Source organism: Engystomops pustulosus, chromosome 6, assembly GCF_040894005.1.
Source record: "Engystomops pustulosus chromosome 6, aEngPut4.maternal, whole genome shotgun sequence".
Lineage (NCBI taxonomy): Eukaryota > Metazoa > Chordata > Amphibia > Anura > Leptodactylidae > Engystomops > Engystomops pustulosus.
The window spans coordinates 30086917-30109428 of NC_092416.1; the positions used below are offsets into that span (position 1 = coordinate 30086917).

The window sequence follows — 22512 nt, forward strand, 5'->3', positions numbered from 1 at the left end:
GGGTCATGCCAGGAGGCGGAACCCGGCGGGGACAGAAGCCGACAGCCTTGTAAGGGGTTAAACACCCGGGATCTGATTTTTTCCGATCCCAGGTGTTAATGCCGGGTCTAGGCTGTGATATCACAGCCCGACACCGGCACCAGCTCAACCCGGTGTCTTCTTCTGATGCGCCGCCACAGAAATGCGTCGCGCTAGTAGAAGAAGATAGGGCGGTCATTAAGGGGTTAAAAGGAGCAGCTAACATTGTTTCAGTGATTGCTCCAGTAACACAGGTGTGAGTGTTGATGAGGACAGGGCTGGAGATCAATCTGTCATGTGTAAGTAAGAATCACACCACTGGACACTTTAAAAAGAGGCTGGTGCTTGGCATCATTGTTTCTCTTCTGTTAACCATGGTTAACTCTAAAGAAACACGTGCAGTCATCATTGCACTGAGCAAAAGTGCCTAAAAGGGAAGAGTATCGCAGCTAGAAAGATTGCACCTCAGTCAGCAATCTATCACATCATCAAATAATTCAAGGAGAGAGGTTCCATTTTTACCAAAAAGGCTCCCGGGCGCCCAAGAAGGACCAGCAAGCGCCAGAACCGTCTCTTAAAAGTGTTTCAGCTTCGGGATCAGGCTACCAGCAGTGCAGAGCTTGCTCAGGAATGGCAGCAGGCAGGTGTGAGGCATCTGCACGCACTGTGAGACTGCGGAGACTCTTGGAGCGAGGCCTGGTGTCAAGGAGGGCAGCAAAGAAGCCACTTCTCTCCAGAAAAAACATCAGGGACAGACTGATATTCTGCACAAGGCACAGGGAGTGGACTGCTGAGGACTGGGGGAAAGTCATTTTCTCTGATGAATCCCCTTTCCGATTGTTTGGAACATCTAGAAAACAGCTTGTTGGGAGAAGACAAGGTGAGCGATCCCACCAGTCTTGTCTCCTGCCACCTGTAAAGCCTCCTGCAACCATTCATGTGTGGGGCGGCTTCTCAGCCAAGGGAATCGGCTCTCTCACAGTCTTACCTAAAAACAAATCCATGAATAAAGAATGGGACCAGAATGTCCTCCAAGAGCAACTTCTCCCGACCGTCCAGGAGCAGTGATGAGCAATGCCTTTTCCAGCATGATGGAGAACCTTGCCATAAAGCAAAGGGGAGAACTAAATGGCTCAGGGGACAAAACATAGAGATTTTGGGTCCATAGCCTGGAAACTCATCAGATCTTAATCCCATTGAGAACATGCCTGTATAACTCCCTGTACACCTGTATAACTCCCTGCACGCCTGTATAACTCCCTGCACGCCTGTATAACTCCCTGCACGCCTGTATAACTCCCTGTACGCCTGTATAACTCCCTGTACGCCTGTATAACTCCCTGTACACCTGTATAACTCCCTGTACACCTGTATAACTCCCTGCACGCCTGTGTAACTCCCTGTACGCCTGTATAACTCCCTGTACACCTGTATAACTCCCTGCACGCCTGTATAACTCCCTGCACGCCTGTATAACTCCCTGCACGCCTGTATAACTCCCTGTACGCCTGTATAACTCCCTGTACGCCTGTATAACTCCCTGTACGCCTGTATAGCTCCCTGTACGCCTGTATAGCTCCCTGTACGCCTGTGTAACTCCCTGTACGCCTGTATAATTCCCTGTACGCCTGTATAACTCCCTGCACGCCTGTATAACTCCCTGTACGCCTGTATAACTCCCTGTACGCCTGTATAGCTCCCTGTACGCCTGTATAGCTCCCTGTACGCCTGTATAACTCCCTGTACGCCTGTATAATTCCCTGTACGCCTGTATAACTCCCTGCACGCCTGTATAACTCCCTGTACGCCTGTATAACTCCCTGTACGCCTGTATAACTCCCTGTACGCCTGTATAGCTCCCTGTACGCCTGTATAGCTCCCTGTACGCCTGTGTAACTCCCTGTACGCCTGTATAATTCCCTGTACGCCTGTATAATTCCCTGTACGCCTGTATAACTCCCTGCACGCCTGTATAACTCCCTGTACGCCTGTATAACTCCCTGTACGCCTGTATAGCTCCCTGTACGCCTGTATAGCTCCCTGTACGCCTGTATAACTCCCTGTACGCCTGTATAATTCCCTGTACGCCTGTATAACTCCCTGCACGCCTGTATAACTCCCTGTTCGCCTGTATAACTCCCTGCACGCCTGTATAACTCCCTGCACGCCTGTATAGCTCCCTGTACGCCTGTATAACTCCCTGTACGCCTGTATAACTCCCTGCACGCCTGTATAACTCCCTGCACGCCTGTATAACTCCCTGCACGCCTGTATAACTCCCTGTACGCCTGTATAACTCCCTGTACGCCTGTATAACTCCCTGTACGCCTGTATAACTCCCTGTACGCCTGTATAGCTCCCTGTACGCCTGTGTAACTCCCTGTACGCCTGTATAATTCCCTGTACGCCTGTATAACTCCCTGCACGCCTGTATAACTCCCTGTACGCCTGTATAACTCCCTGTACGCCTGTATAGCTCCCTGTACGCCTGTATAGCTCCCTGTACGCCTGTATAACTCCCTGTACGCCTGTATAATTCCCTGTACGCCTGTATAACTCCCTGCACGCCTGTATAACTCCCTGTACGCCTGTATAACTCCCTGTACGCCTGTATAACTCCCTGTACGCCTGTATAGCTCCCTGTACGCCTGTATAGCTCCCTGTACGCCTGTGTAACTCCCTGTACGCCTGTATAATTCCCTGTACGCCTGTATAACTCCCTGCACGCCTGTATAACTCCCTGTACGCCTGTATAACTCCCTGTACGCCTGTATAGCTCCCTGTACGCCTGTATAGCTCCCTGTACGCCTGTATAACTCCCTGTACGCCTGTATAATTCCCTGTACGCCTGTATAACTCCCTGCACGCCTGTATAACTCCCTGTTCGCCTGTATAGCTCCCTGTACGCCTGTATAACTCTCTGTACGCCTGTATAATTCCCTGCACGCCTGTATAACTCCCTGCACGCCTGTATAGCTCCCTGTACGCCTGTATAGCTCCCTGTACGCCTGTATAACTCTCTGTACGCCTGTATAACTCTCTGTACGCCTGTATAACTCCCTGTACGCCTGTATAACTCCCTGCACACCTGTATAACTCCCTGTACACCTGTATAACTCTCTGTACGCCTGTATAACTCCCTGCACGCCTGTATAACTCCCTGCACGCCTGTATAGCTCCCTGTACGCCTGTATAACTCCCTGCACACCTGTATAACTCCCTGTACGCCTGTATAACTCCCTGCACGCCTGTATAACTCCCTGTACGCCTGTATAACTCCCTGCACGCCTGTATAACTCCCTGCACGCCTGTATAGCTCCCTGTACACCTGTATAACTCTGTACGCCTGTATAACTCTCTGTACGCCTGTATAACTCCCTGTACACCTGTATAACTCCCTGCACGCCTGTATAGCTCCCTGTACGCCTGTATAACTCCCTGCACACCTGTATAACTCCCTGTACACCTGTATAACTCTCTGTACGCCTGTATAACTCCCTGCTCGCCTGTATAACTCCCTGTACGCCTGTATAACTCCCTGCACGCCTGTATAGCTCCCTGTACACCTGTATAACTCTCTGTACGCCTGTATAACTCCCTGTACGCCTGTATAACTCCCTGCACGCCTGTATAACTCCCTGCACGCCTGTATAACTCCCTGTACACCTGTATAACTCTGTACGCCTGTATAACTCCCTGTACGCCTGTATAACTCCCTGTACGCCTGTATAACTCCCTGCACACCTGTATAGCTCCCTGTACACCTGTATAACTCTCTGTACACCTGTATAACTCTCTGTGAATAACACTGTGACACCTGTATTCCTCTGTATAACACTCCATACACCTTTATTCCTCTGTTTAACACTGTGTACATCTGTATTCCTCTGTATAACACTGTGTACACCTGTATTCCTCTGTATAACACTGTGTACACCTGTATTCCTCTGTATAACACTGTGTACACCTGTATTCCTCTGTATAGCACTGTGTACACCTGTATTCCTCTGTATAGCACTGTGTACACCTGTATTCCTCTGTATAACACTCCGTACACCTGTATTCCTCTGTATAACACTGTGTATACCTGTATTCCTCTGTATCACACTGTGTATACCTGTATTCCTCTGTATAACACTGTGTACACCTGCATACCTCTGTATAACAATGTGTACACCTGCATTCCTCTGTATAACAATGTGTGCACCTGCATACTTCTGTATAACACTGTGTACACCTGTATTCCTCTGTATAACACTCTGTACACCTACATACCTCTGTATAACACTGTGTACCCCTGTATTCCTCTGTATAACACTCCGTACACCTGTATTCCTCTGTATCACACTGTGTATACCTGTATTCCTCTGTGTATAACAGTGTATAACACTGTGTATAACACTGTGTGCACCTCTATTCCTATGTATAACACTGTGTACACCTGTAATCCTCTGTATAACACTGTGTACACCTGCATACCTCTGTATAACACTCTGTACACCTGTATTCCTCTGTATAACACTTTGTACACCTGTATTCCTCTGTATAACACTGTGTACACCTGCATACCTCTGTATAACACTGTGTACACCTGTATTCCTCTGTATAACACTGTGTACACCTGCATACCTCTGTATAACACTGTGTACCCCTGTATTCCTCTGTATAACACTCCGTACACCTGTATTCCTCTGTATCACACTGTGTATACCTGTATTCCTCTGTATAACATTGTGTACACCTGCATTCCTCTGTATAACACTGTGTGCACCTCTATTCCTATGTATAACACTGTGTACACCTGTATTCCTCTGTATAACACTGTGTACACCTGTAATCCTCTGTATAACACTCTGTACACCTGCATACCTCTGTATAACACTCTGTACACCTGCATACTTCTGTATAACACTGTGTACACCTGCATAGCTCTGTATAACACTGTGTACACCTGCATACCTCTGTATAACACTCTGTACACCTGCATACCTCTGTATAACACTGTGTACACCTGCATACCTCTGTATAACACTGTGTACACCTGCATACCTGTATAACACTGTGTACACCTGCATACATCTGTATAACACTGTCTACACCGGTATACCTCTGTATAACACTGTGTACACCTGTAATCCTCTGTATAACACTGTGTACACCTGCATACCTCTGTATAGCACTGTGTACACCTGTATTCCTCTGTATAACACTGTGTACACCTGTATTCCTCTTCATAACACTGTGTATACCTGCATACCTCTGTATAACACTGTGTACACCTGTATTCCTCTGTATAGCACTGTGTACACCTGTAATCCTCTGTATAACACTGTGTACACCCGCATACCTCTGTATAGCACTGTATACACCTGCATACCTCTGTATAACACTGTGTACACCTGTATTCCTCTGTATAACACTGTGTACACCTGCATACCTCTGTATAACACTGTGTACACCTGTATTCCTCTGTATAACACTGTGTACACCTGCATACTTCTGTATAACACTGTGTGCACCTCTATTCCTCTGTATAACACTGTGTACACCTGCATACCTCTGTATAACACACCGTACACCTGTAATCCTCTGTATAACACTGTGTACACCTGTATTCCTCTGTATAGCACTGTGTACACCTGTAATCCTCTGTATAGCACTGTATACACCTGCATACCTCTGTATAACACTGTGTACACCTGTATTCCTCTGTATAACACTGTGTACACCTGCATACCTCTGTATAACACTGTGTACACCTGTATTCCTCTGTATAACACTGTGTACACCTGCATACCTCTGTATAACACTGTGTACACCTGTAATCCTCTGCATAACACTGTGTACACCTGTATTCCTCTGTATAACACTGTGTGCACCTCTATTCCTCTGTATAACACTGTGTACACCTGCATACCTCTGTATAACACACCGTACACCTGTAATCCTCTGTATAACACTGTGTACACCTGTATTCCTCTGTATAACACTGTGTACCCCTGCATACCTCTGTATAACACACCGTACACCCGCATACCTCTCCATAACACTGTGTACACCTGTATTCCTCTGTATAACACTGTGTACAACCGTATTCCTCTGTATGACACTGTGTACCCCTGCATACCTCTGTATGACACTGTGTACACCTGCATACTTCTGTATAACACTGTGTACCCCTGCATACCTCTGTATAACACTGTGTACACCTGCATACCTCTGTATAACACTGTGTACAACCGTATTCCTCTGTATGACACTGTGTACCCCTGCATACCTCTGTATGACACTGTGTACACCTGCATACCTGTATAACACTGTGTACACCTGCATACATCTGTATAACACTGTCTACACCGGTATACCTCTGTATAACACTGTGTACACCTGTAATCCTCTGTATAACACTGTGTACACCTGCATACCTCTGTATAGCACTGTGTACACCTGTATTCCTCTGTATAACACTGTGTACACCTGTATTCCTCTGTATAACACTGTGTACACCTGCATACCTGTATAACACTGTGTACACCTGCATACATCTGTATAACACTGTCTACACCGGTATACCTCTGTATAACACTGTGTACACCTGTAATCCTCTGTATAACACTGTGTACACCTGCATACCTCTGTATAGCACTGTGTACACCTGTATTCCTCTGTATAACACTGTGTACACCTGTATTCCTCTGTATAACACTGTGTACCCCTGCATATCTCTGTATAACACTGTGTACACCTGCATACCTCTGTATAACACTGTGTACCCCTGCATACCTCTGTATAGCACTGTATACACCTGCATACCTCTGTATAACACTGTGTACACCTGTATTCCTCTGTATAACACTGTGTGCACCTGCATACTTCTGCATAACACTGTGTACACCTGCATACCTCTGTATAACACTGTGTACACCTGCATACCTGTATAACACTGTGTACACCTGCATACATCTGTATAACACTGTGTACACCGGTATACCTCTGTATAACACTGTGTACACCTGCATACCTCTGTATAGCACTGTGTACACCTGTATTCCTCTGTATAACACTGTGTACACCTGTATTCCTCTGTATAACACTTTGTACACCTGTATTCCTCTGTATAACACTGTGTACACCTGTAATCCTCTGTATAACACTGTGTACACCCGCATACCTCTGTATAGCACTGTATACACCTGCATACCTCTGTATAACACTGTGTACACCTGTATTCCTCTGTATAGCACTGTGTACACCTGTAATCCTCTGTATAACACTGTGTACACCCGCATACCTCTGTATAGCACTGTATACACCTGCATACCTCTGTATAACACTGTGTACACCTGTATTCCTCTGTATAACACTGTGTACACCTGCATACCTCTGTATAACACTGTGTACACCTGTATTCCTCTGTATAACACTGTGTACACCTGTATTCCTCTTCATAACACTGTGTATACCTGCATACCTCTGTATAACACTGTGTACACCTGTATTCCTCTGTATAGCACTGTGTACACCTGTAATCCTCTGTATAACACTGTGTACACCCGCATACCTCTGTATAGCACTGTATACACCTGCATACCTCTGTATAACACTGTGTACACCTGTATTCCTCTGTATAACACTGTGTACACCTGCATACCTCTGTATAACACTGTGTACACCTGTATTCCTCTGTATAACACTGTGTACACCTGCATACCTCTGTATAACACTGTGTACACCTGTAATCCTCTGCATAACACTGTGTACACCTGTATTCCTCTGTATAACACTGTGTGCACCTCTATTCCTCTGTATAACACTGTGTACACCTGCATACCTCTGTATAACACACCGTACACCTGTAATCCTCTGTATAACACTGTGTACACCTGTATTCCTCTGTATAGCACTGTGTACACCTGTAATCCTCTGTATAACACTGTGTACACCCGCATACCTCTGTATAGCACTGTATACACCTGCATACCTCTGTATAACACTGTGTACACCTGTATTCCTCTGTATAACACTGTGTACACCTGCATACCTCTGTATAACACTGTGTACAACTGTATTCCTCTGTATAACACTGTGTACACCTGCATACCTCTGTATAACACTGTGTACACCTGTAATCCTCTGCATAACACTGTGTACACCTGTATTCCTCTGTATAACACTGTGTGCACCTCTATTCCTCTGTATAACACTGTGTACACCTGCATACCTCTGTATAACACACCGTACACCTGTAATCCTCTGTATAACACTGTGTACACCTGTATTCCTCTGTATAACACTGTGTACCCCTGCATACCTCTGTATAACACACCGTACACCCGCATACCTCTCCATAACACTGTGTACACCTGTATTCCTCTGTATAACACTGTGTACAACCGTATTCCTCTGTATGACACTGTGTACCCCTGCATACCTCTGTATGACACTGTGTACACCTGCATACTTCTGTATAACACTGTGTACCCCTGCATACCTCTGTATAACACTGTGTACACCTGCATACCTCTGTATAACACTGTGTACAACCGTATTCCTCTGTATGACACTGTGTACCCCTGCATACCTCTGTATGACACTGTGTACACCTGCATACTTCTGTATAACACTGTGTACACATGTATTCCTCTGTATAACACTGTGTACACCTGCATACCTCTGTATACCTCCCTGTATACCCTCCCGTTACCTGCATACAGCACAGCTCCGGCCAGTGTGTTCTCCTGTGCGGCGGAATGTGTGTGTGGAGGCTGCGGCCTGTGTATGGCGCCGGCTGTGGCCGGAGCGGAGGTCACGTCATGGAGCGGCGGCGGTACTGATGGCTGGGTCCTGTGAGGTCCGGTACAGCGGGAGGAGGAGGTACAGACCCGGCGCCTCCAGCGGCTTTTGTTCTGCTGGATGAGGCGCACACATCCCGGGCAGCTCCTCACCATTATCATGTTACCTGGCAACAACCAATCACCAGCGGCCTGACTGCACGGCGGCTCCTGGGGGAGCGTCACTCACCGGAACCGGGGACACGGAACCTGCCCGACACCGGGGACACGGGACCGGCCCGACACCGGGGACATGTTATATAGAGGGACATATATATCCCTGTATATACTACTCTACATAACATCTGTGTATATGTCTCTCTATATGTCATCCTTGTATATAGCCCTCTATATAACATCCCTGTATATACCCCTCTATATGACATCCCTGTATATACCCCTCTATATAACATCCCTGTATATACCCCTCTATATGACATCGCTGTATATGTCCCTCTATATGACATCGCTGTATATACCCCTCTATATGACATCCCTGCATATACCCTTCTATATAACATCCCTGTATATACCCCTCTATATGACATCCCTGTATATACCCCTCTATATGACATCCCTGTATATACCCCTCTATATAACATCCCTGTATATACCCCTCTATATGACATCCCTGTATATACCCCTCTATATGACATCCCTGTATATACCCCTCTATATGACATCCCTGTATATACCCCTCTATATGACATCCCTGTATATACCCCTTTATATGACATCCCTGTATATACCCCTCTATATGACATCGCTGTATATGTCCCTCTATATGACATCGCTGTACATACCCCTCTATATGACATCGCTGTATATACCCCTCTATATGACATCCCTGTATATACCCCTCTATATGACATCCCTGTATATGTCCCTCTATATGACATCCCTGTATATACCCCTCTATATGACATCCCTGTATATACCCCTCTATATGACATCCCTGTATATGTCCCTGTATATGACATCCCTGTATATGTCCCTCTATATGACATCCCTGTATATGTCCCTCTATATGACATCGCTGTATATACCCCTCTATATGACATCCCTGTATATACCCCTCTATATGACATCGCTGTATATACCCCTCTATATGACGTCCCTATATATGTCCCTCTATATAACATCCCTGTATATACCCCTCTATATGACATACCTGTATATACCCCTCTATATGACATTCCTGTATATGTCCCTCTATAAAACGTCCCTGTATATGTCCCTCTATATAACATCCCTGTATATACCCCTCTATATGACATCCCTGTATATACCCCTCTATATGACATCCCTGTATATACCCCTCTATATGACATACCTGTATATACCCCTCTATATGACATACCTGTATATACCCCTCTATATGACATCCCTGTATATGTCCCTCTATATGACATCCCTGTATATACCCCTCTATATGACATCCCTGTATATACCCCTCTATATGACATCCCTGTATATACCCCTCTATATGACATCCCTGTATATACCCCTCTATATGACATCCCTGTACATACCCCTCTATATGACATCCCTGTATATACCCCTCTATATGACATCCCTGTATATGTCCCTCTATATGACATCCCTGTATATACCCCTCTATATGACATCCCTGTATATGTCCCTCTATATGACATCCCTGTATATGTCCCTCTATATGACATCCCTGTATATACCCCTCTATATGACATCCCTGCATATACCCTTCTATATGAAATCCCTGTATATACCCCTCTATATGACATCCCTGTATATGTCCCTCTATATGACATCCCTGTATATGTCCCTCTATATGACATCCCTGTATATGTCCCTCTATATGACATCCCTGTATATACCCCTCTATATGACATCCCTGTATATGTCCCTCTATATGACATCCCTGTATATACCCCTCTATATGACATCCCTGCATATACCCCTCTATATGACATCCCTGTATATGTCCCTCTATATGACATCCCTGTATATGTCCCTCTATATGACATCCCTGTATATACCCCTCTATATGACATCCCTGTATATACCCCTCTATATGACATCCCTGTATATGTCCCTCTATATGACATCCCTGTATATACCCCTCTATATGACATCCCTGTATATACCCCTCTATATGACATCCCTGTATATACCCCTCTATATGACATCCCTGTATATGTCCCTCTATATGACATCCCTGTATATGTCCCTCTATATGACATCCCTGTATATACCCCTCTATATGACATCCCTGCATATACCCTTCTATATAACATCGCTGTATATGTCCCCATATATGACATCCCTGTATATGTCCCTCTATATGATATCCCTGTATATACCCCTCTATATGACATCCCTGTATATGTCCCTCTATATGACATCCCTGTATATACCCCTCTATATGACATCCCTGTATATACCCCTCTATATGACATCCCTGTATATACCCCTCTATATGACATCCCTGTATATGTCCCTCTATATGACATCCCTGTATATGTCCCTCTATATGACATCCCTGTATATACCCCTCTATATGACATCCCTGTATATGTCCCTCTATATGACATCCCTGTATATACCCCTCTATATGACATCCCTGTATATGTCCCTATGTCTATGTGGGTTCAGCTTTTACTGTAGAACTTCAGCCCTTTATTCCCAAGGAGGCAGCATCTTACCCCCAAATCCATGCTAGCATTTTCAGAGCACAGATGACTGTGACACTTTGCTGACACTTATGGCACTTGTTTGATGTCAGCTGCACTTTACTGACACTTGTGACACAGCTCTGAGGACGACGTCTTAATCACCTCAGTCTGGGACAATCGCTATCCCTGCAGCTCCTCATCACCTGAGCCTCACATAATCTGCTGCCAGTCCATCTCCAGTCACCTCCACCTGGTAGTTTCCCTGCACCTTTATCCACAATGGGTGTGTTGGGTCTGATGCGGACAGTATAGCTGGTGACCTGCTGAGTCTGCTTGGCTTGAGTCTGTTGATATAACTGGACCCAATTACACTAAAACACAGAACCATCTTCACCGATTACTGGCGGTACCTCAGACACACCAATTATTACCCACATATAGCATGGCATAACATGCAGACACACTGTAGTTGTAGCCGGGTTGTATGTCCATCGCAACAGTGTCAGAGGAGTAACCTATAGCACCAAAATAATATCCAGCATTAGGGGTTCGAATCTGGAAGATGCCCATTTTTGGCAACTGGGTCAGGGACTTATTTGAAATCGGCTTAGAGCAGATATTATAGGTATAGTAAGGGGAGATAGCATATATACATTGATATGAAGGAGTCAGGGACATATTAGAGGGCTTCAATGTATCACTGGTTAGTAGAGTAAGCAGATACAGTATATAGGGGAGAGTATAGGGAAGAGACGGAAAAAGAAGATATATTATAGGAAGGGGTAATTTATAGGAACAACATCGGGACTAGAAATATAAAGAGCGATATCTGGCAGCTGTAGGGACATACAGGATATTATAGGGAGGGGGCATATACTGGGATTTTATATGTACAAGGATGTGATAGGGAAGGATGCAGATACACAAGGATGTGATGGGGAAGGATGCAGATACACAAGAATTTGGGGGGGAAGGATACAGATACACAAGGATGTGATGGGGAAGGATGCAGATACACAAGGATGTGATGGGGAAGGATACAGATACACAAGGATGTGATGGGGAAGGATGCAGATACACAAGGATGTGATGGGGAAGGATGCAGATACACAAGGATGTGATGGGGAAGGATGCAGATACACAAGGATGTGATAGGGAAGGATGCAGATACACAAGGATGTGATAGGGAAGGATACAGATACACAAGGATGTGATGGGGAAGGATACAGATACACAAGGATGTGATGGGGAAGGATGCAGATACACAAGGATGTGATGGGGAAGGATGCAGATACACAAGGATGTGATGGGGAAGGATGCAGATACACAAGGATGTGATGGGGAAGGATGCAGATACACAAGGATGTGATGGGGAAGGATGCAGATACACAAGGATGTGATGGGGAAGGATGCAGATACACAAGGATGTGATGGGGAAGGATGCAGATACACAAGGATGTGATGGGGAAGGATGCAGATACACAAGGATGTGATGGGGAAGGATGCAGATACACAAGGATGTGATGGGGAAGGATGCAGATACACAAGGATGTGATGGGGAAGGATGCAGATACACAAGGATGTGATGGGGAAGGATGCAGATACACAAGGATGTGATGGGGAAGGATGCAGATACACAAGGATGTGATAGGGAAGGATGCAGATACACAAGGATGTGATGGGGAAGGATGCAGATACACAAGGATGTGATGGGGAAGGATGCAGATACACAAGGATGTAATGGGGAAGGATACAGATACACAAGGATGTGATAGGGAAGGATGCAGATACACAAGGATGTGATGGGGAAGGATGCAGATACACAAGGATGTGATGGGGAAGGATGCAGATACACAAGGATGTGATGGGGAAGGATGCAGATACACAAGGATGTGATGGGGAAGGATGCAGATACACAAGGATGTGATGGGGAAGGATGCAGATACACAAGGATGTGATAGGGAGGATGCAGATACACAAGGATGTGATGGGGAAGGATGCAGATACACAAGGATGTGATGGGGAAGGATACAGATACACAAGGATGTGATGGGGAAGGATGCAGATACACAAGGATGTGATGGGGAAGGATGCAGATACACAAGGATGTGATGGGGAAGGATGCAGATACACAAGGATGTGATGGGGAAGGATGCAGATACACAAGGATGTGATGGGGAAGGATGCAGATACACAAGGATGTGATAGGGAGGATGCAGATACACAAGGATGTGATGGGGAAGGATGCAGATACACAAGGATGTGATGGGGAAGGATGCAGATACACAAGGATGTGATGGGGAGGATGCAGATACACAAGGATGTGATAGGGAAGGATGCAGATACACAAGGATGTGATGGGGAGGAGCTGGAGTAAGGCACAGAAGGAGGAGGATAAAATGACACTGGGAACATCAACCAGGAGGAGGAGAAACGGGAAAGGACCAGAAGAGGCTGAAGCCTAGAGAGCTAGGAAGACATCATCAGAGAGAAGAAGGAAGATCAGAGGCAGGACAGGAGCGTGCAGGTGTCTCCTCTCTTTATTATAGCTGCTTCAAAATGCCTGAAACCGAGGAGAAGGAGCCCACCCCTAAGCCCGCTGCCAATGAGAACACCAGCCTGGTCCATGGACCCGAGGAGAAGAAGGTAAGAGGCAGGACCTGCCCCAAGTCTCTGTAACTATGGCTCCTGCACATTTCTACAATGTCACATACAATACCATCTGCAATCATTTTACAATTCACCTGGTACCTATAGTCATATGCCGCACCTATAATGTCACACATTGCACCTATATTCATGTGCTCCACCTATAATGTTACACATTGCACCTATATTCATGTGCTCCACCTATAATGTCACACATTGCACCTATTGAGTGATATGCTGCACCTTTAAAGGTGCGGCATATGACTATAGGTACCATGTGTGACATTAATGTCAAACATTGTACCTTTATTCATGTGCTCCACCTTTAATGTCATACATTGCACCTATAGAGTCATATGCTTTTATTTTTCAATTCAAGTTGTACCTATAGTCACATGCCAGACCTACAGAGGCACACATTGCACCGAAATAGTAATATGCTGCACCTGTAGTGTCACACATTGCACCTATAGAATCATGGCACAGCCGTAATGTTGCACATTATACAAGAGAGTTACAGTGCAGCTATAATTTCACATACTTCTTGTATAATGTCACACCCTGTTACTACAATCATATGATGCATCTATAATGTCATATACTATACCCACAGAGCCATACACTGTATCTATAAGGTCACTCACTGCATCTGAAATGGTACATGCTGAGCATCACAGCACTATACTAAAAAATGTATCTACAATGCTTCATTGTGTGACATATAGACTGCTCATGTGCCTATGTATTCTGTAGCATAGTCCCCCTACACGCTCTGTGTGTGTGTGTGTATATATATATATATATATATATATATATATATAGTGCTGCTTACTTTTCATGCATTATTATTGGAAGACCTGAGGTCTGGTCTTGGTGAGCTTGCACCCACTGCTACTTTCACCTTGTGTGCTGCTTTATAATTTCTTCAAATATATATATATATACACTCGGTAGTGTCATATCTCATAAAGCGACCCAACTAATTTTTTGGGGCTGATACAATTAAAAGCAATGGTGGAACAGGAAGCAATAGACTCCCTGCTCTGCCATTTAGGGTGTAGCTGTGCATTAGGCACGCCCTGGTATCACAAATCCAACCCTATATACACCGAAACCCGTAAACAAGGTGTATTGACCTTGGCTTTGGCAGGTGAAATGTCCATTGACTGCACAATGAAAACTTTGGTGATATGTGGCAGGTTTGAGCCCTAATCCCAAACTGTATTGGCATTGGAATTGCTCCCAAAAAGCCTGACAGGTTCCCTTTAAACCTTCCAGCAGTGAGGAGTATGGGGGTTGTGACGTCAGCCATAGTAATGAGGGATGTGAGGTTGTCACAGGGCATAAGGGGGGCAGTAACAGTCCAGGGAACTGTGTGAGGAGATCATTGGAGGAAGGTGTGAGGGGAGCAGGGATAGGGAAGGTGAGATGTAGGAACGTGGGACATGGGGATGTAAGAAAGTCAAATGCTATAAATGTAGGAGGGCTCTGATGGTCAGCAAAAGGGACTGTAACATGTATTAGTGTATGAGATGGGCAGCTTGATGTATTAGAGGGGAGTCAAGGCTTGTGGGGGGTGAGACGTGAGGACACTGTATCAGGGGTGAGACGGTCAGTCGGTTCAATTGGACGTGAAGTCAATAATGGATGAGGAGTCTGTGTGAGAAGTCACTGTATGAGGGAGAAAGGTGCTTGAGTGTGTGAAGGGATCAATAGCTGAAGATTTAGTATGTCACAGGAGTAAGGACAGTGTGCTAGGTGAGATGTATGAACATGTGAGAAGGTCACAGTGAAAGTAGTTGAGGTCTAAGAGCATATGAGAGTAACAAAGAACTGGTCAGTGACGTCGGTGGGGATGTGTTGGGGTTGGAGCAGCTACTGTGTTCCCCAGAAAATAAGACAGTAGGGCTCATTTACTAAGGGCTCCGCGGGCGCATTTCCGTTGGGTTACCTGAATTTTTCGGTTTTGTGCCGGGATTTTGGCGCACACGATTGGATTCCGGCGCAATCATTCCGGCTTTCACGCGACAGAAATCAGGGGCGTCAGACAACCCAACGGATTCAGAAAAACTGCGGAATTTAGAAAAGAAATGTTTCGCAAAATCAAGTACTCACATGCACCGAGAAGAAGAAGGTGAACTCCGGCGGACCTTGGCGCAGCAGCGACACCTGCTGGATATCGGACGCACGACCTTAGAGAATGTCGGCAGAACCCGAATCCTAGTCAGAGAACTCGCCGCGGGATCGTGACAGGACCGGATAAGTAAATGAGCCCCAGTGTCTTGTATTATTATATTAGAGGCACTAGGTCTTATTTTCAGGGTATGTCTTATTTTTCCATGAACAAGATTTACATTTATTGCTGAAAAAAAAAAAAAAAAAAAAAAAAAAAAATCAACATTTATTAAAGGGAACCTACCACCCCGATTCTGCCTATAAAGGTAGAAGGGGTGGTAGGTGGATGAATGGGACATGAGGATAGCCCTTTTTTGGGCTAATCCTCACGTCCCGGGTGTCTTTTAGAAAACTTTAATGTCGGAATATGTAAATATTTTTATGCGGCTACTGGGGCGTGGAGTAGCCGGACATGAGGCTACTAATCGCGGCTACTCCACGCCCCAGTATCCTTGTTCCTCCGCCTGCCATTTAATCTTCAGCGCGCAGCTCCTCGTAGCTGCGCGCCCTCGTCCTAGTCCCTGGTGTTTTGCGAGGCCGGAGCTACTGCACATGCGCAGAAGGCCGCAGATGCCGGGGAACTCGGACGAGGGCGCGCAGCTACTCGTAGCTGCGCGCCGAAGATTAAATGGTAGGCGGAGGAACAAGGATACTGGGGCGTGGAGTAGCCGCATAGCCAGCTACTCCACGCCCCAGTAGCCGCATAAAAAAATTTACATATTCTGACATTAAAGTTTTCTAAAAGACACCCGGGACGTGAGGATTAGCCCAAAAAAGGGCTATCCTCATGTCCCATTCATCCACCTACCACCCCTTCTACCTTTATAGGTAGAATCGGGGTGGTAGGTTCCCTTTAATATACCATGAATATACCTGAAATCCATCAAGAAAGTCTGGTGACTATTTCCATGTACAACAATTTATGGTGCAATAAACGATCGAGGAATTTATGAACAAAAAGCAACATTTTTTATTTAAAGACCATTATGTCAATAACTTGTCTAACATCTTTATCACTCTCCAAATTTTATGTTGAATTTCTTGTGACTCCATTCCTATTAGAATTATTGATCACAATCACTCAGGTTTGGCAATATCACGTTCCCTAAATGTGTCCTTTTTGTCCAGGTCGCTGCTTGTAGCACATTTGGCAACTCAACAGCAATGGCTGCCGCTAGGTCTTATTTTCAGGGGAGGCCTTATATTTTAAGATCCAAAGTCTGATTATTGGGAGGTGTCTTATTTTCAGGGAAACGGGGTAGATGAGTTGTGATGAGGGTGTTCGGGATCAGAGTGCAGGTAGGTGAGGTGTAAGAGATGACGGTGTCCGGGTGTCAGAGTGCAGGTGATTGAGGCTTATGAGGGTCAGAGTGCAGGAGGGTGAGGTGTATGAGGTGTACGGAGGACAGAGTGAAGGTAGGTGAGGTGTATGATGGTGTGCAGGGGACAGAGTGAAGGTAGGTTAGGTGTATGAGGGTGTACAGGGTTTAGAGTGCAGGTAGGTTAGGTGTATAAGGGTGGGAGAAGGTCACAGTGCAGGTAGGTGAGGTGTATAAGATGATGTGTGGTAAGTGAGCAGGTGTGCAGGTAAGTGTGCAGGTAAGTGAGGTGCAAGAGGGTATGAGAGGGTCAGGGTTCAGAGAGGTGAGTTGTATGAGTGTGTTCAGGGGTTAGATTGCAGGTAGTTGAGGGTGTGCGGAGATCCAAGTGCAGGTAGGTGAGGTGCATGAGGGTGTGAGAGGTGCAGAGTGCGAAGAGGTGAGGTGTGTGAGGCTGTATTGGGGTCGGAGTGCAGGTTGGTGAGGTTTTTGAGATGAGAGTGTGTGAGGGTCAGAGTGCAGGTACGTGAAGTGTATGAGGCTGTGTGGGTGTCCGAATGCAAGTAGGTGAGATGTATAAAGGTGTGCGGGGGACAGAGTGCAGGGAGGTGAAGTGTATGAGGGTGTGATAGGGTCAGAGTGCAGGTAGGTGAGGTGTATGAGGGTGTGCAGGGGACAGAGTGCAGGTAGGTGAGGTGTATGAGGGTGTGCATGGGACAGAGTGCAGTTAGGTGAGGTGTATGAGGGTGTGCAGGGGACAGAGTGCAGGTAGGTGAGGTGTATGAGGGTGTGCATGGGACAGAGTGCAGGTAGGTGAGGTGTATGAGGGTGTGCAGGGGACAGAGTGCAGTTAGGTGAGGTGTATGAGGGTGTGCATGGGACAGAGTGCAGTTAGGTGAGGTGTATGATGGTGTGCAGGGGACAGAGTGCAGGTAGGTGAGGTGTATGAAGTTGTGTGGGGAACAGAGTGCAGGGAGCTGAGGTGTATGAGGCTGTTATAGGGTCAGAGTGCAGGGGGCTGAGGTGTATGAGGCTGTTATAGGGTCAGAGTGCAGTGAGCTGAGGTGTATGAGGCTGTTATAGGGTCAGAGTGCAGGTAGTTGAGGCGCTATAGGGTCAGAGTGCAGGTAGTGGAGGTGTTATGGGGTTAGAGTGCAGGGTGGTTAGGTGTATGGGGCTGTTGTATAGTTGGAGTGCAGGTAGTTGAGGTGTATGAGGCTGTTATAGGGTCAGAGTGCAGGGAGCTGATGTGTATGAGGCTGTTATAGGGTCAGAGTGCAGGCAGGTGAGATATATGAGGCTGTTATAGGGTCAGAGTGCAGGGAGGTGAAGTGTATGAGGCTGTTATAGGGTCAGAGTGCAGGTAGTTGAGGTGCTATAGGGTCAGAGTGCAGGTGGTTGAGGTGTTATAGGGTTAGAGTGCAGGGAAGTGAGGTGTATGGGGCTGTTATAGGGTCAGAGTGCAGGTAGTTGAGGTGCTATAGGGTCAGAGTGCAGGTAGTTGAGGTGTTACAGGGTCAGAGTGCAGGTAGTTGAGGTGTTACAGGGTCAGAGTGCAGGTAGTTGAGGTGTTACAGGGTCAGAGTGCAGGTAGTTGAGGTGTTACAGGGTCAGAGTGCAGGTAGTTGAGGTGTTACAGGGTCAGAGTGCAGGTAGTTGAGGTGTTACAGGGTCAGAGTGCAGGTAGTTGAGGTGTTACGGGGTCAGAGTGCAGGTAGTTGAGGTGTTACAGGGTCAGAGTGCAGGTAGTTGAGGTGTTACAGGGTCAGAGTGCAGGTAGTTGAGGTGTTACAGGGTCAGAGTGCAGGTAGTTGAGGTGTTATGGGGTCAGAGTGCAGGTAGTTGAGGTGTTACAGGGTCAGAGTGCAGGTAGTTGAGGTGTTACAGGGTCAGAGTGCAGGTAGTTGAGGTGTTATGGGGTCAGAGTGCAGGTAGTTGAGGTGTTATGTGGTCAGAGTGCACGTAGTTGAGGTGTTATAGGGTCAGAGTGCAGGTAGTTGAGGTGTTATAGGGTCAGAGTGCAGGTAGTTGAGGTGCTATAGGGTCAGAGTGCAGGTAGTTGAGGTGTTACAGGGTCAGAGTGCAGGTAGTTGAGGTGTTATAGGGTCAGAGTGCAGGTAGTTGAGGTGCTATAGGGTCAGAGTACCGGTATCTGAGGTGTTATAGGGTCAGAGTACCGGTATCTGAGGGGCTGTGGTCTGGATGGTCTCCCATTACAGCTTTGTGTCACGTAGTGGCTATACCGGCTCCTGCCCCTCTTCCATCATCCATTATCATTACTGCAGTAGTGGAGGACACAATTATAGGATATGATAAGAGGCCTCTGCGCATCTATGAGTCACAGGAAGAGAAATACAAGTCAGGGGACAGCAGATGACAATGGGGGGAGGGAGGAGTGTGGCTCCCTGTATCCCCTCTGTCCATCGCTGTATATACTCTATTCTGTAGCTAATCTTTACAGAAATCCTGCCAGGTTTGTGATCTATATTATTGTTTGTACTCCAGGAAAGGGGCGGCACCCAGACTACCTGGCCCCTCCCCCTCCCCTTATTCTCATGAGCCTATGTAACATCTTCTTCGTCCACTGATGCGTATGACGTACGTCTTCATGCGTAAGTCTGCTGCTCAGTCTCCTGGTACACGCAGGGTTAAGTAGACGATGAACACAGCCAGCGCTTCCTATATGATGTCTGGCATGTAGGCACGTAAATGTTTTTCCATGGCAACAGTGACGAGGTCGGAAACCACGGTGACGGAGGATAGCATCTTTCCCGTAGTCCATACAGTGATTTGCTGTCGCTGATGTATTGATCGTGTAATGGGAGAGTCACACGCGAGGGGGGAGGGGCACGACCACTTATGTCACAGGGCGGCCATTCACCTTGGAGATGCAGCAAGGTCACAAGTCAAGGACACGTTATCCTTTTATAACAGGTCAAAGGAACCACTAAAAACCCCAAAAATCTCCCAATTACCAGGGGTAGTGGCCCAAAATTATACAAAACATGGATGAATTGGTAAAAATAGGATCGGATGATCAATAAATATAAAAACATCTCCAATCTATACAGAGCCAAGACACTGCCGGACCTGTAAGACGCACATCATACGGCTAGAAATGTCATCACCTTACTAAATATGTATACAGGCAGACCCGGGTTACGTACAAGATAAGTTGAATTTGTATGTAAGTCGAATCTGTATATTTTATAATTGTAGATCCAGACAAAATTTTTTTTGCCCCAGTGACAATTGGAGTTTCAAAGTTTTTTTGCTGTAATGGGACCAAGGATTATCACTAAAGCTTCATTACAGACACCTTACAGCTGATCATTGCAGCCAGGGACTAAAGTAACATCGAGAGAGCTTCACCAGAGGTCAGAGAGGTTTGTCTGTAACTAGGGGTTGTCTGTAAGTCGGGCGTCCTTAAGTAGGGGACCGTCTGTACATCACAAAAATAGTGTGAAATACAAATGTTCTCCATCTGTGGAGTCCATGGCGGCGTCCACCAGAGGGCGCTGAGATATTTGTATATAGTGACCAGGGCCCTGCTGCCCCTTATATAACCGGATGAACATATCAGAAGTGAAGCAAATATTCAGTGGAAATACAGTAATAAAGTTCTAGGCTGACACTAAGTGGCGTGTTCTGCAGATTATTACATCACTGATCTCTAGAGATCTGCAGAACATTACTCGGTTCCATCTCTCTCCATGTACTTTATTAATTCTGCAGATTATTACCTCACTGACCACTCTAGAGATCTGCAGAGCATTGCTCTGTTTTATATCCCTCCTTATACATAATATAGTCTGCAGATTATTACATCACTGATCACTATAGCTCTGCAGAACATTGCTCGGTTCCATCTCCCTCCCTATACATGATGAATTTCTGCAGATTATTATATCTATAGTGATCAGTGATGTAATAATATGCAAAATGTGTTATGTATAAGGCGGGATATAAAGCAGAGCAATGCTCTGCAGATCTCTAGGGTGGTCCCTGAGGTAATAATCTGCAGAATTAATGATGAACATGGAGAGAGATGGAACCGAGCAATGTTCTGCAGATCTCCAGAGATCAGTGAGAGAGATGGAACCGATCAGACCTAGAGATCTGCAGAGCATTGTGCTGTTCTGTGTTTTCACTCACAGATCCATGATCAATTGTCCTTTGTGAATATCTGCAGAACATTGTTCTGCTCCAGCTACTTCCTGACAGATCCATAATGACATTTTCTGCAGACTATTACCCCACTGACCTTACTAGAGACCTACACCCTGCTCTACCTACTGATCCATTTATTGCTAAAAACTTACAAAAATGGTAAATAACACAGGAGGGAGGAGCAAAGTGCAGGACGACGGCCGGTTCACGCTCACGGCTCTTCATCCAATCCACTTGTTGCAAGTTGTAAGTATTTCTCAATAAATGAATCAATAGGACGACCAGAGGGGTGCGTGACGTTCTACTACCTATTTGGGTCAGAGCATTATATAGTCCGGACAGTATAGATGAACCCACGTCTAGTATGGCAATATACACTCACCGGCCACTTTATTAGGTACACCATGCTAGTAACGGGTTGGACCCCCTTTTGCCTTCAGAACTGCCTCAATTCTTCGTGGCATAGATTCAACAAGGTGCTGGAAGCTCCTCAGAGATTTTGGTCCATATTGACATGATGGCATCACACAGTTGCCGCAGATTTGTCGGCTGCACATCCATGATGCGAATCTCCCGTTCCACCACATCCCAAAGATGCTCTATTGGATTGAGATCTGGTGACTGTGGAGGCCATTTGTGTCCAGTGACCTCATTGTCATGTTCAAGAAACCAGTCTGAGATGATTCCAGCTTTATG

General features: G+C 46.0%; 2 protein-coding genes across 7 annotated transcripts in view; one reads left to right on the top strand and one right to left on the bottom strand.

Annotated features, from left to right (window-relative positions):
* PHC2 (polyhomeotic homolog 2) overlaps positions 1-22512 on the bottom strand; it is a 149462-nt gene that overhangs the window by 27422 nt on the left and 99528 nt on the right. For 3 of the 6 annotated variants that reach the window (XM_072155427.1, XM_072155426.1, XM_072155423.1), the window contains exon 1: positions 8723-8980. The exons of 2 other annotated variants lie outside the window; for them this stretch is intronic. In XM_072155427.1, coding sequence (XP_072011528.1) covers positions 8723-8728 — 6 coding nt within the window. In that variant the 5' untranslated portion in view covers positions 8729-8980. Of the gene's footprint in view, positions 1-8722; positions 8981-22512 lie in introns of those variants that run through there. One more of the 6 variants, XM_072155428.1, reaches the window with a different exon arrangement.
* SLC2A1 (solute carrier family 2 member 1) overlaps positions 13883-22512 on the top strand; it is a 58598-nt gene continuing 49968 nt past the window's right edge. Inside the window, exon 1 of the mRNA XM_072155430.1 lies at positions 13883-14149. Coding sequence (XP_072011531.1) covers positions 14063-14149 — 87 coding nt within the window. The 5' untranslated portion in view covers positions 13883-14062. The remainder of the gene's footprint in view (positions 14150-22512) is intronic.